This window comes from Anolis carolinensis, unplaced genomic scaffold (assembly GCF_035594765.1).
Source record: "Anolis carolinensis isolate JA03-04 unplaced genomic scaffold, rAnoCar3.1.pri scaffold_15, whole genome shotgun sequence".
Classification (NCBI taxonomy): Eukaryota; Metazoa; Chordata; class Lepidosauria; order Squamata; family Dactyloidae; genus Anolis; species Anolis carolinensis.
The window spans coordinates 10,753,220-10,767,456 of NW_026943826.1; the positions used below are offsets into that span (position 1 = coordinate 10,753,220).

Consider the following 14,237-nt stretch of genomic DNA (forward strand, 5'->3'; position numbering starts at 1 on the left):
TACCGCAGCCAGCAGAGTGTCTGCTGTGGAGTCACCGTGTTATGTTTCAAATAATAATAATAATAATAATAATAATAATAATAATAATAATAATAATGTGATCCAATACAACAGCCAGCAGAGTGTCTGCTGTGGACTCATCTTGTTGTGTTTCTAATAATAATAATAATAATAATAATAATAATAATAATAATAATAATAATAATAATGCGATCCAATACAACAGCCAGCAGAGTGTCTGCTGTGGAGTCACCGTGTTATGTTTCAAATAATAATAATAATAATAATAATAATAATAATAATAATAATAATAATGTGATCCAATACAACAGCCAGCAGAGTGTCTGCTGTGGACTCATCTTGTTGTGTTTCTAATAATAATAATAATAATAATAATAATAATAATAATAATAATAATAATAATAATGCGATCCAATACAACAGCCAGCAGAGTGTCTGCTGTGGAGTCACCGTGTTATGTTTCAAATAATAATAATAATAATAATAATAATAATAATAATAATATACCGGTATGTAAAATCTCTTTTCCTAACAGTATTTTTGTATTTTTTTCTCGTTTTCCTGTGTCAGCGTTCTCGAAACAGAGCCACAGTTTGGGTTCGAAGAAGCGAAGGAGAAATTGCAAGGTACTTGGATGGGAATTCTGCTCCTTGAATCATGTTAATGGGTTCCGATAAAGACAGAAAAAGGCAGAGACTTATGGCTTTTGGAGCACAGTCATCTCAAACAATCCTCCATAAAATAAACCGAATACAATGTCTGTGGCCTGTCCATCACTCACATGATAATGTGACACCTTCTTATGCCTTTGTACAGAACGCCCCTGGCTTGAGGATTCCTACCCCGAATGGCTGGAACGGCTTAAGGTATGTGTTATCGAAGGCTGAAGCATTCTCTCCTGACATTTCACCCACATCTATGGCAGGCATCCTCAGAGGTTGTGTTATTGTGTACAATTACGTTTTTATTTTGATCTATTTTTGATGAAATGTATTAAGTATGTATTTTATTCTGCTTTATTGTAACTATCCGGGCTTGGCCCCATGTGAGCCGCCCCGAGTCCCTGCAATAATAATAATAAATCGAGTAAAATCATAATAAAAAAATGTAATAATAATAAATAGAGTAAAATAATAACAATGTAATAATAATAAATCGAGTAAAATAATAAAAATGTAATGATAAATAGAATAAAATAATAAGATGTAATGATAATAAATTGAGTATAATAAAATAATAATAATAGAGTAAAATAATAAAATAGTAATAATAACAGTAAAATAATAAAAATGCAATGATAATAAATAGAGTAATAATAAATCGAGTAAAATAATAAAAAATGTAATAATAATAAATAGAGTAAAATAATAATGTAATAATAATAAATCGAGTAAAATAATAAAAATGTAATGATAAATAGAATAAAATAATAAAATGTAATGATAATAAATTGAGTATAATAAAATAATAATAATAGAGTAAAATAATAAATAGTAATAATAACAGTAAAATAATAAAAATCTAATGATAATAAATAGAATAATAATAAATCGAGTAAAATAATAAAAAATGTAATAATAATAAATAGAGTAAAATAATAACAATGTAATAATAATAAATCGAGTAAAATAATAAAAATGTAATGATAAATAGAATAAAATAATAAAATGTAATGATAATAAATTGAGTATAATAAAATAATAATAATAGAGTAAAATAATAAAATAGTAATAATAACAGTAAAATAATAAAAATGTAATGATAATAGAGTAATAATAAATCGAGTAAAATAATAAAAAGTAATAATCATAGAGTAATAATAATAAAAATGTAATAATAAAAAGTAATAATAATAAATAGAGTAAAATAATAAAAATGTAATGATAATAAATAGAGTAAAATAATAAAAAGTAATAATAATAAATAGAGTAAAATAATAAAAATGTCATAATAATAAATAGAGTAAAATAATAAAAATGTCATAATAATAAATAGAGTAAAATAATAAAAAGTAATAATAATAAAGAGTAAAAACAATAAAATTGTAATAATAATTGAGTAAAATAATAAAATGTAATAATAATAAGTAGAGTAAAAAATAAATGTAATAGTAACAATAATAGAGTAAAATAATATATGTAATATACCTCACAACCTTTGTGGATGCCTGCCATAGATGTAGGCGGAATGTCAGGAGAGAATGCTTCCGGAACATGGCTATAAAGCCCGGAAAACACACAGCAACCCCGGCTTAAAGTATGTACACTTTGTCGCTCTGGCAAGAAAACAGCGCACATTTGGGCAACGATGAAATCGTCGACATATACGATTTCAGATTTTGATTTCAATGTGCATCAAATCTAATGGGACAAGGATACCGTTGAATCCGAATACATACCAATTGGGGGACTTCAGGCTGAGATTCCTTCCCGTTTCTCCCTCTCTCTCCGCAGGCCCCTCCTCACAAATGTGCCTTAATTTTTGCGGACAACAGCGGCATCGACATCATTTTGGGCGTTTTCCCTTTTGTCCGGGAGCTGCTCTCGAGGGGCACCGAGGTCAGTCGCATCACAAACCTATTTACATCTACCAAATATACTTGAGGCCCCCTCGGCTTATATTTGAGTAAGGGTCCTGGCCAGCTTATATTCGGGTTGGCTTATACTCAAGTATATACGGTAGATTTATTATTTTTCTGTATTATTATTATTATTACATTTATTATTTTATTCTATTCATTATTATTATTACATTTATTATTTTATTCTATTCATTATTATTATTACATTTATTATTTTTACTCTTATTGTTACTATTGCATTTATTGTTTTACTCTATTGTTATTACATTTATTATTTTACTCCTTTTATTATTGTTATTACACTTATTATTTTACTCTATAATTGTTACTACCACATTTACTGTTTTACTCTATTGTCTTACTCTATTATTATTATTTATTATTTTACTGTATTATTACATTTATTTTTATTCTATTATTATTACATTTATTATTTTTACTCTTATTGTTACTATTGCATTTATTGTTTTACTCTATTGTTATTACATTTATTATTTTACTCCTTTTATTATTGTTATTACACTTATTATTTTACTCTATAATTGTTACTACCACATTTACTGTTTTACTCTATTGTCTTACTCTATTGTTATTATTATTTATTATTTTACTGTATTATTACATTTATTTTTATTCTATTATTATTACATTTATTATTTTTACTCTTATTGTTACTATTGCATTTATTGTTTTACTCTATTGTTATTACATTTATTATTTTACTCCTTTTATTATTGTTATTACACTTATTATTTTACTCTATAATTGTTACTACCACATTTACTGTTTTACTCTATTATCTTACTCTATTGTTATTATTATTTATTATTTTACTGTATTATTACATTTATTTTTATTCTATTATTATTACATTTATTATTTTTACTCTTATTGTTACTATTGCATTTATTGTTTTACTCTATTGTTATTACATTTATTATTTTACTCCTTTTATTATTGTTATTACACTTATTATTTTACTCTATAATTGTTACTACCACATTTACTGTTTTACTCTATTATCTTACTCTATTGTTATTATTATTTATTATTTTACTGTATTATTACATTTATTTTTATTCTATTATTATTACATTTATTATTTTTACTCTTATTGTTACTATTGCATTTATTGTTTTACTCTATTGTTATTACATTTATTATTTTACTCCTTTTATTATTGTTATTACACTTATTATTTTACTCTATAATTGTTACTACCACATTTACTGTTTTACTCTATTATCTTACTCTATTGTTATTATTATTTATTATTTTACTGTATTATTACATTTATTTTTATTCTATTATTATTACATTTATTATTTTACTCTTATTATTGTTACTATTTTTGTTTATTATTATAACATTTATTATTTTACTCTATTTATTATTATTATTGCATTTAGTTTTTAATCTATTATTATTACATTTATTGTTTTTTCTATTATCATTACTTTGACAGTTATTGTTTTATTCTATTTATCATTATTACATTTATTAATTTACTATATTATTATTACATTTATTATTTTACTCTATTGTTATTACCTTTATTGGTTTACACTATTATTACATTTTTATTATTTTACTCTATTGTTATTGTTACATTTATTATTTTACTCTATTGTTATTACCTTTATTGTTTTACTCTATTATTATTACATTTTTATTATTTTACTCTATTGTTATTGTTACATTAATTAATTTACTCTATTGTTACTATTACATTTATTGTTTTACTCTATTATTATTACATTTATTATTTTTACTCTTATTGTTACTATTGCATTTATTGTTTTACTCTATTGTTATTACATTTATTATTTTACTCCTTTTATTATTGTTATTACACTTATTATTTTACTCTATAATTGTTACTACCACATTTACTGTTTTACTCTATTATCTTACTCTATTGTTATTATTATTTATTATTTTACTGTATTATTACATTTATTTTTATTCTATTATTATTACATTTATTATTTTACTCTATTGTTATTACATTTATTTTTTACTCTATGATTATTACTTTTATTGTTTTATTCTAGTATCATTACTTTGACAGTTATTGTTTTTCTCTATTATTGCATTTATTATTTTGCTCTATTGTTATTATTACATTTATGGTTTTACTTTATTTATTATTATTTTACTCTATTATTATCCCTTCCTATAGGTCATATTGGCCTGTAATTCGGGGCCGGCCCTGAATGACGTGACCTACAGCGAATCCCTGCTCGTGGCCGAGCGGATCGCGGCAACTGATCCGGTCATACGGTGAGGACTCGTTTGGTATGTTCTTCTTCTCTCGTGATGTTAGGAGAGAATGTGAAACCTATGTAGTATAATTCCCAAGACACTGCTTTTTGTGGGGGACCCGTTAAGAAATGACATTTACAACCCAGGAACAAAAATTGTGTTGCGTCGTGTCATCGTTGTATTTCTTACCCGCTTCTCTTAAGAGGAGACATAGGCTTACTACGCCTTTCTTCCTTTAGATCTGCCTTGAAGGAAGAGAAGTTGCTCTTGGTGCAGACAGGCTCTAGTTCGCCATGTTTGGACCTGAGGTAAGGGGCCTTCTGTATGGTGGATGTTTGGTTGGATGTTGTTGAGGTGCTCCAGGAACTTGTTGAGTTCTTCTCCATGGCTCCAAATGGTGAATTGGACGTTTGGTTGGATGTAGTTGAGGTGCTCCAGGAACGTGTTGAGTTCTTCTTCTCCATGGCTGCAAATGGTGAATTTGATGTTTGGGTGGATGCTGTTGAGGTGGTCCAGGAACTTGTTGAGTTCTTCTCCATGGCTCCAAGTGGTGAATTGGACGTTTGGTTGGATGTAGTTGAGGTGCTCCAGGAACGTGTTGAGTTCTTCTTCTCCATGGCTGCAAATGGTGAATTTGATGTTTGGGTGGATGCTGTTGAGGTGGTCCAGGAACTTGTTGAGTTCTTCTCCATGGCTCCAAGTGGTGAATTGGACGTTTGGTTGGATGTAGTTGAGGTGCTCCAGGAACGTGTTGAGTTCTTCTTCTCCATGGCTGCAAATGGTGAATTTGATGTTTGGGTGGATGCTGTTGAGGTGGTCCAGGAACTTGTTGAGTTCTTCTCCATGGCTCCAAGTGGTGAATTGGACGTTTGGGTGGATGCTGTTGAGATGGTCCAAGAATTGTTGAGTTCTTCTCCTCCATGGCTCCATGGTGTATGCTGTTGAGATGGTCCAAGAATTGTTGAGTTCTTCTCCATGGCTCCAAATGGTGAATGGGATGTTTGGGTGTATGCTGTTGAGATGGTCCAAGAATTGTTGAGTCCTTCTTCTCCATGGCTCCAAATGGTTTGGGTGGATGCTGTTGAGGTGCTCCAGGAACTTGTTTCATTCTTCTCCATGGCTCCAAATGGTGAACTGGATGTTTGGGTGGATGCTGTTGAGATAGTCCAAGAATTGTTGAGTTCTTCTCCATGGCTACAAATGGTGAACGGGATGTTTAGGTGGATGCTGTTGAGATGGTCCAGGAATTTTTGAGTCCTTCTTCTCCATGGCTCCAAATGGTGAACTGGATGTTTGGTTGGATGCTGTTGAGGTGCTCCAGGAATGTATTGAGTTCTCCTCCATGGCTCCAAATAGTGAATGGGATGTTTTGTTGAGTTCTTCTTCTCCATGGCTCCAAATGGTGAATGGGATGTTTGGGTGGATGCTGTTGAGGTGCTCCAGGAACTTGTTGAGTTCTTCTCCATGGCTTCAAATAGTGAATTGGATGTTTGGGTGGATGCTGTTGAGATGGTCCAAGAATCGTTGAGTTCTTCTCCATGGCTCCAAATGTTGAACGGGATGTTTGCTTGGATGCTGTTGAGGTGCTCCAGGAACATGTTGAGTCCTTCTCCATGGCTCCAAATGGTGAACTGGATGTTTGGGTGGATGCTGTTGTGATGGTCCAGGAACTCATTGAGTTCTTCTTCTCCATGACTCCAAATGGTGAATGGGATGTTTGGGTGTATGCTGTTGAGATGGTCCAAGAATTGTTGAGTCCTTCTTCTCCATGGTTCCAAATGGTTTGGGTGGATGCTGTTGAGGTGCTCCAGGAACTTGTTTCATTCTTCTCCATGGCTCCAAATGGTGAATTGGACGTTTGGTTAGATGCTGTTGAGATGGTACAAGAATGGTTGAGTTCTTCTCCATGGTTCCAAATGGTGAATGGGATGTTTGGGTGGATGTGGTTGAGATGGTCCAAGAATTGTTGAGTTCCTCTCCATGGCTACAAATGGTGAATGGGATGTTTGGATGGATGCTGTTGAGGTGCTCCAGGAATGTATTGAGTTCTCCTCCATGGCTCCAAATGGTGAATGGGATGTTTGGATGGATGCTGTTCAGATGGTCTAGGAACGTGTTGAGTTCTTCTCCTCCATGGCTCCAAATGGTGAATGGGATGTTTGGGTGGAGGCTGTTGAGGTGCTCCAGGACCTCATTGAGTTCTCCTCCATGGCTCCAAATGATGAACTGGATGTTTGGTTGGATGCTGTTGAGGTGCTCCAGGAATGTATTGAGTTCTCCTCCATGGCTCCAAATGGTGAACTGGATATTTGGGTGGATGCTCTTGAGGTGCTCCAGGAATGTATTGAGTTCTCCTCCATGGCTCCAAATGGTGAATGGGATGTTTGAGTGGATGCTGTTGTGATGGTCCAGGAACTCATTGAGTTCTTCTCCTCCATGGCTCCAAATGGTGAATGGAATGTTTGGGTGAATGCTGTTGAGGTGCTCCAGGAACTCATTGAGTTCTTCTCCATGGCTCCAAATGTTGAACTGGATGTTTGGTTGGATGCTGTTGAGATGGTCCAAGAATTGTTGAGTTCAATTGATGGTCCAAGAATTGTTGAATTGTTGATCTCAATGCTGTTGAGGTGCTCCAGGAACTCATTGAGTTCTTCTCCTCCATGGCTCCAAATGATGAACTGGATGTTTGGGTGGAGGCTGTTGAGGTGCTCCAGGAACTCATTGAGTTCTTCTCCTCCATGGCTCCAAATGATGAACTGGATGTTTGGGTGGAGGCTGTTGAGGTGCTCCAGGAACTCATTGAGTTCTTCTCCTCCATGGCTCCAAATGATGAACTGGATGTTTGGGTGGAGGCTGTTGAGGTGCTCCACAAACTTGTTGAATTCTTCTTCTCCATGGCTTCAAATTTGCTGGTTCTCCTTGCAGCCGCCTGGACAAAGGCCTGGCCAACCTGGTCCGGGAGCGGGAGACAGACCTGGTGGTCATCGAAGGCATGGGCCGAGCCATCCACACCAACTACGACGCGGCCCTGGAGTGCGAGAGCCTCAAGCTGGCCGTCATCAAGAACTCCTGGCTGGCCGACCGCCTCGGCGGGAAGATCTTCAGTGTCATTTTCAAGTACGAGGTGCCCCTCAAATGAGAGAGAGACTCCACACGATCCTTGCCGGAACGGGACTTGCACTAGCTTCCTTTTAATTGTAAAGAATGTATTTTTATTACCGCACCGGGGGTGGGCGGGACGGGGAACGGATGGGGACGGGGACTTGAGTTCACACAAACAATTGCATATTTATATTGTGCTAACTCATGCTGGCTTCGTCTTTCTTTTCTTGGCGAGCAAGAACACTTTATTTGACACTTTCTTGATCTCACAGATCTTCCGGATCCTGTTGTCGAAGGCTTTCATGGCCAGAATCACAAGGTTGTTGTGAGTTTTCTGGGCTGGCGTTTCACCCACATCTATGGCAGGCATCCTCACAACCTTCGAGGATGCCTGCCATAGATGTGGCTGAAACGTCAGGAGAGAATGCTTCTGGAACGTGGCCATACAGGCTGAAAAACTCACAACTTCCTCACTGTGAGAGCTGTTCAGCAGTGGAACTCTCTGTGTGGTGGTGGCTCCTTCTTTGGAGACTTTGTTGGATGGTCATCTGTTGGAGGTGCTTTGAATGTGATTCGACTGGATAGCCCACGAGGTCTCTTCCAACTCTAGAATGTGCACTGATGACTGTATCATCAGCATATTGGAATTCTATAACAATTGTGATCTTGGACAGGCTGGTCTCCTAACTGTGAGAGCTGTTCAGCAGTGGAACTCTCTGCTCCGGAGTGTGGTGGAGGCTTTGAAAGAGAGGATGGATGGCCATCTGTCGGGAGTGCTTTGAATGTGATTTTCCTGCTTCTTGGCCGGGGAATTGGACTGGATAGCCCATGAGGTCTCTTCCAATTCTAGGATTCTATGATTCTATGTTTGCCTCCTAACCTCTAAATTCTCTACAGCCACATGGCACTTCAGGCTCTGCTTGCTGTGAGCTGAATGCTCAACTATATCCTGTTTTGTATTTTTGGATGCTCTGCTGTTTGTGGGTAGTTCACCTAACTCACACAGAAAACCCTAACACTTATGAAGTCAATAATTATATAGAGAACGTAGCACTTCATGCTCTGTGTGCTGTGAGCTGAATGCTCAACTATATCCTGTTTTGTTTTTTTTGGATGCTTTGCTGATTTTGGGTAGTTCTCCTAACTCATGCAGAAAATCCTAACACTTATGAAGTCAATAATTATCTGGATAATGTGGCACTTCAGGCTCTGCTTGCTGTGAGCTGAATGCTCAACTATATCCTGTTTTGTTTTTTTTTGGATGCTTTGCTGATTTTGGGTAGTTCTCCTAACTCATGCAGAAAATCCTAACACTTATGAAGTCAATAATTATCTGGATAATGTGGCACTTCAGGCTCTGCTTGCTGTGAGCTGAATGCTCAACTATATCCTGTTTTGTATTTTTGGATGCTCTGCTGTTTGTGGGTGGTTCTCCTAACTCACACAGAAAATCCTAACTTATGAAGTCAATAATTATCTGGATAACGTGGCACTTCAGGCTCTGTGTGCTGTGAGCTGAATGCTCAACTATATCCTGTTTTGTATTTTTTGGATGCTCTGCTGTTTGTGGGTAGTTCTCCTAACTCACGCAGAAAATCCTAACACTTATGAAGTCAATAATTATATGGAGAACGTGTTGTCGAAGGCTTTCAGGGCAGAATCACAGGGTTGCTGTGTGTTTTCTGGGCTGTATGACCTTGTTCCAGAAGTATTATCTCCTGACGTTTCACCCACATCTATGGCAGGCATATACCTCACATGTGGGTGAAACGTCAGGAGAGAATACTTCTGGAACATGGACATATATTCCTTACAACCTCTGAGGAAGCCTGCCATAGATGTGGGCGAAACGTCAGGAGAGAATACTTCTGGAACATGGCCGTATATACCTCACAACCTCTGAGGATGCCTGCCATAGATGTGGGCGAAATGTCAGGAGAGAATACTTCTTGAACATGGCCATACAGCCCGGAAAAACACACAACCCGATATGGAGAACATTACTCTGCCATGTATGTTTCTCTCACACACCAACCTCAAACCATCCCATGCCCTCAAATTGAGTAGCAAGAGCCCTTCCACACAGTCATATAAAATATTACAACCACCTGACACTCCACTCTCTGCTTGCTGTGAGCTAAATGCTCGACTATAAGTATCCTGTTTTGTATTTCTGGATGCTCTGCTGTGTTTTGAGGAGTTTTCCCTAACAGAAAATTCTAACTGGATCCTTGCCTCCTAAGCTCTGAATCCCTTACAGCCACATGACACTTTACGCTCTGTTTGCTGTGAGCTCAATGCTCGACTGTAAGTATCCCGTTTTGTATTTTTCAGTTCAGAGCAGATAACGTGGGAATTTATTAAGCTGTGTGGAAGGGGCAGTGTCTGCAACCAACCTACGCGAGGGAGAACCCATTCAAGGACACACAGAGATGAATTCGTATTTAATTCGTATTTAATTCACATTTAACGCAGCGTGACTTTATAAAAGCACTGTGAACATCAGAGTCGCGCGAATATAGCGCACATTGAACATCGTCCTTTACAAAAGGCATCTGATTCTCTCTCCGGAACGAGAGAAGCGCAGAAAGATCGAGCAGAATTTGAGACTAACGTTGGGACGTGGTGATACAAAAGCAATTCTACGCAGATCCTAATCGCATTTTGTCTTTTGATGCAAACTACGGTACGTTTTCCTCTCCGAGGGTGTTAAATCCCAGCTACCTTTGACCCCGGTACCTGACCCCGGGTTTGCCTTTGACCAGGATGAAGAATATGTTGATATTTCTCCGAGTCAGAGATGAATTTGCTGATGATACACAGCCAGCTCTAATTGAAAGGGAGAGTGTTGTGGATAACTCTACTGCCTTGCCAGATGTCTTTAGTTCACCGGAGTCTGTGTCCTTCAACCAAAGAGAGTATGTAAACAAACAGAGATCTGAGAAACAAGTGTGGAGAAAAAGTGGCTGAGCGTGGAGAAATATCAACATATTCCTCATCCTGGTCAAAGGCAAACCCGGGGTCAAAGGTCGCTGGGATATAACAGAGGGACACCTACGAACAAGAGTCCAGTTCCTTCAGGCCTTTGACAACGATGTTTGGAAACCAACTGAATTTGGTCTTGCTTTTGGCCTTGGGAAGGAAGAGGTCCTCTTGTGTTGCTCATACGAGCAGACCACCTACTGCAAGATGCAGATACAACCCTTCACTGTGAAGGAAAACAACTCAGCGGATGCGAACCTTTCTCGCTAGAGAAGAAACCACCATCCCCACCACCACCTCCTCCTCCTCCTATGGAAACCAAATGTTTCCTACTGTTAAAAGAGGGGCTTTGGAGTCAAAGAACCCTCTGGGTTTGCAGATCATGAGTAGGAAAGTCCACCCAACTACCAGGGTCTCCAGATAGTGGCCGTCACGTTTGGTGGATTCTTCCCGGACGGAGGTTTCGGACACGGAGACGGCGGCGCGTAGCAGCGCGTGAGAGCAGCGTTCGGCGCTCTTCCGTCGACCGTCACCTGGACCTTGCAGAAATGCTTCAGCAGCCTTGCTTGGGCTTCCTTTTTGGGTTCGCACAAGGACAGGAAATGCAACGCCTCTCTCAAGCAGCGGAGGTAGCCGGTGTTGAAGTCAAATTCTGGGCTTTTCGGGCCGGACACTGTCGAGGAAAGAGATGGGAGAAAATCCACGTCAATTCACATCGTACAAAAGGAGGGGTGTATGGGTCACATCATACTCAAGGAAGAGTGTGAGGGTCATATCATACACAGTGGACAACGCCGGCTCTTCGGCTTAGAAATAGAGATGAGCACCAACCCCCAGAGTGCGAGTAGATCAATAGGTACTGCTCTGGTGGGAATACTGCATAATATGGTCAGTGTAGACTCATCTAAGGCATTATATGACTCTGCGCGGATCATATCCTGCATTATGTGGCAGTGTAGATGGAGACCTTGGTCTGCATCACAATCCGGGTCAGGAGAATCAAGTTGCCACCTATTGAGTTTCCAAATATTTTTCGAGACCTAGGGAACTTTTTGACCCACAATCAGAGCAAACTTGTGACCTCCCTGAGTGCGTCCCCAATGTAGAAATAATACAGTTTGACTCCACTCAAACCGACAAGGCTCAATGCTATGGAATCGTGGGAGCTGTCATTCAAGGCATCACAATTCTTGGGCTGAGAAGGTTAAAGCCTGTGAAACTACAACTCCCATGATTCCATAACATTGAGACTTGAGTTCGAGTCAAGTTCCGCATTATTCGCTGATACATCACACAGTCCAAAACACTTGGGAAGTGTCCGACGTGTGATCCAGTACAACAGCCAGCATAGTGATCTTGTTGTGTATCTAATAATAATAATAATAATAATAATAATAATAATACAGTATAGATACACTCCCAACAAATCTTCCCTGAACCACGTCCCTTTGGGGAAGGCATACAGCATGCAAATTGGCCTCCAGACTATGGGAGAACGTGGCTGAATCTCTACTGCCATATATAATCCAGATTATCTGCTTCGAACTGGATTATCTGGCAGTGTAGATTCATATCGACAAAGGGCAGACTGTACACAAACAGAGACAAAGAGGGAAGCCTTGCCTCTGTTTGTGTACTGACTTTCCTTGTCCATTGTATAACAGCATTGAATGTTTGCCAAATATTTCCCTGTAATCCGCTCGAGGAGATAGAGCGGGACTATGGGAGACCGTGGTTGGATCCGTACTGGTTGTTGTGGTCAAACCCACACGGAGCGCATAATGCATCCGAATCCCAGCTCTGTACTCACCATTCCGTTGCATTTGATGCTGCTGCTTCAGGTAGCTGACCGCTACTTCTAGGATGTCTGCTTTCTCCAGCTTGGAGTTGGGTTGGTGCCTCTGGAATTCCCTCTCCAGGAGGACCTTGAGCTGCTCGATGCTGCTGTTGATGCGGTCGCGGCGCATCTTCTCCACCACCGGCTTCCTTAGCTGTGGAGGAGAAAGAAGGGATGCTTAAAACCTTGAACGAGAAGTCAACCTAAAAATTTGCAGCAAACCTGGAAAGTGCATTTGGCTACAGGCACATGTGCTTTCCAGGTGCTCAGCTGCAGGTACTGGCAGGCACTCTATCCATAGCAGACCGTTATGGTCCTACAAAACACACATCTGAGTCACCTTATTCTTTTCCTTCCCCTAAAAACTTGCAGCAAGCCTGGAAAGTGCACTCAGCTACAGGCACATGTGCTTTCCAGGCGCTCAGCTGCAGGTATTGGCAGGCACTCTATACATAGCAGGCTGTTATGGTTCTACAAAACACACATCTGAGTTAACTTATTCTTTTCCTTCACCTAAAAACTTGCAGCAAGCTTGGAAAGTGCACATGTGCTTTCCAGGCGCTCAGCTGCAGGTACTGGCAGGCACTCTATCCATAGCAGGCCGTTACGGTCCTACAAAACATTCATCTAAGTTAACTTATTATTTTCCTTCACCTAAAAACTTGCAGCAAGCCTGGAAAGTGCACATGTGCTTTCCAGGCGCTCAGCTGCAGGTACTGGCAGGCACTCTATCCATAGCAGGCCGTTACGGTCCTACAAAACATTCATCTAAGTTAACTTATTATTTTCCTTCACCTAAAAACTTGCAGCAAGCCTGGAAAGTGCACATGTGCTTTCCAGGCGCTCAGCTGCAGGTACTGGCAGGCACTCTATCCATAGCAGGCCGTTATGGTCCTACAAAACACACGTCTGAGTTACCTTATTCTTTTCCTTCACCGGCAATCTCTCCTCTTCCTTGAGGTTACTGGGAGCCATGCTTTCCAACGCGAGCCGCTGCTACATCCAAGCCAAAAGGCCACCCGATGCGCCAAAGCTGTCTCGAGCGTCTCTATTTATATCCGCGAGGCCGATGTGAGTCCGAGCCGGCGCTGTTTCCCACAGTCTCCCAGCCAATCCGGGCCCGCGGGGGGAGATAATAGGCGAGCCCCCTCTTTAGCGCACGCTACATTGAGCGTCAATGCCCCGGAGAGAATAACCTTCTGCCCGAACCAACTGGTGGAGTGCGCAAAGCCTCATGCCAAAGCGACGCGGAAATCTGGGAACGAGCTTGGCCCTCCAGCTGGCTTATCTGCGACCGGTTGCATGCCAGCTCTGTCCCACGTGTAGCCCAGAGGAAAGGAAGATAATTGTAGATCATAATACTCCCAGTGCCTCCCAGAACTCACCTCCTTGCCTTGGAAAGAAGCATGTCTCCCTGCCAGTACCTGCAGCCGAGCACCTGCGGCTGAG

At 39.1% G+C, this 14,237-nt stretch overlaps 2 protein-coding genes across 3 annotated transcripts in view; one reads left to right on the plus strand and one right to left on the minus strand.

Moving 5' to 3' along the window:
• pank4 (pantothenate kinase 4 (inactive)) overlaps positions 1–8,174 on the plus strand; it is a gene marked incomplete in the record, with an annotated part of 25,194 nt that extends 17,020 nt beyond the window's left edge. The window contains 6 exon segments of the mRNA XM_062965679.1: positions 592–647; positions 838–887; positions 2,475–2,579; positions 4,785–4,885; positions 5,107–5,175; positions 7,793–8,174. Of these exon segments, the coding sequence (XP_062821749.1) occupies positions 592–647; positions 838–887; positions 2,475–2,579; positions 4,785–4,885; positions 5,107–5,175; positions 7,793–8,006 (595 nt within the window).
• Positions 8,175–10,936: 2,762 nt separating this feature from the next.
• On the minus strand, positions 10,937–13,851 carry LOC134294477 (transcription factor HES-5-like). Of its 2 annotated transcripts, none has more exons than XM_062965680.1 (3): positions 13,707–13,851; positions 12,762–12,942; positions 10,937–11,624 (listed from the first exon to the last, which is right to left on the minus strand). In XM_062965680.1, exons 1-3 carry the CDS (start codon positions 13,761–13,763, stop codon positions 11,356–11,358), a joined length of 507 nt encoding a protein of 168 aa, XP_062821750.1. In that variant the 5' UTR covers positions 13,764–13,851; the 3' UTR covers positions 10,937–11,355. The 2 variants fall into 2 exon arrangements, with proteins under 2 accessions (XP_062821750.1, XP_062821751.1); XM_062965681.1 differs by lacking the exon at positions 13,707–13,851 and adding an exon at positions 13,129–13,155.
• Positions 13,852–14,237: the final 386 nt, after the last annotated feature.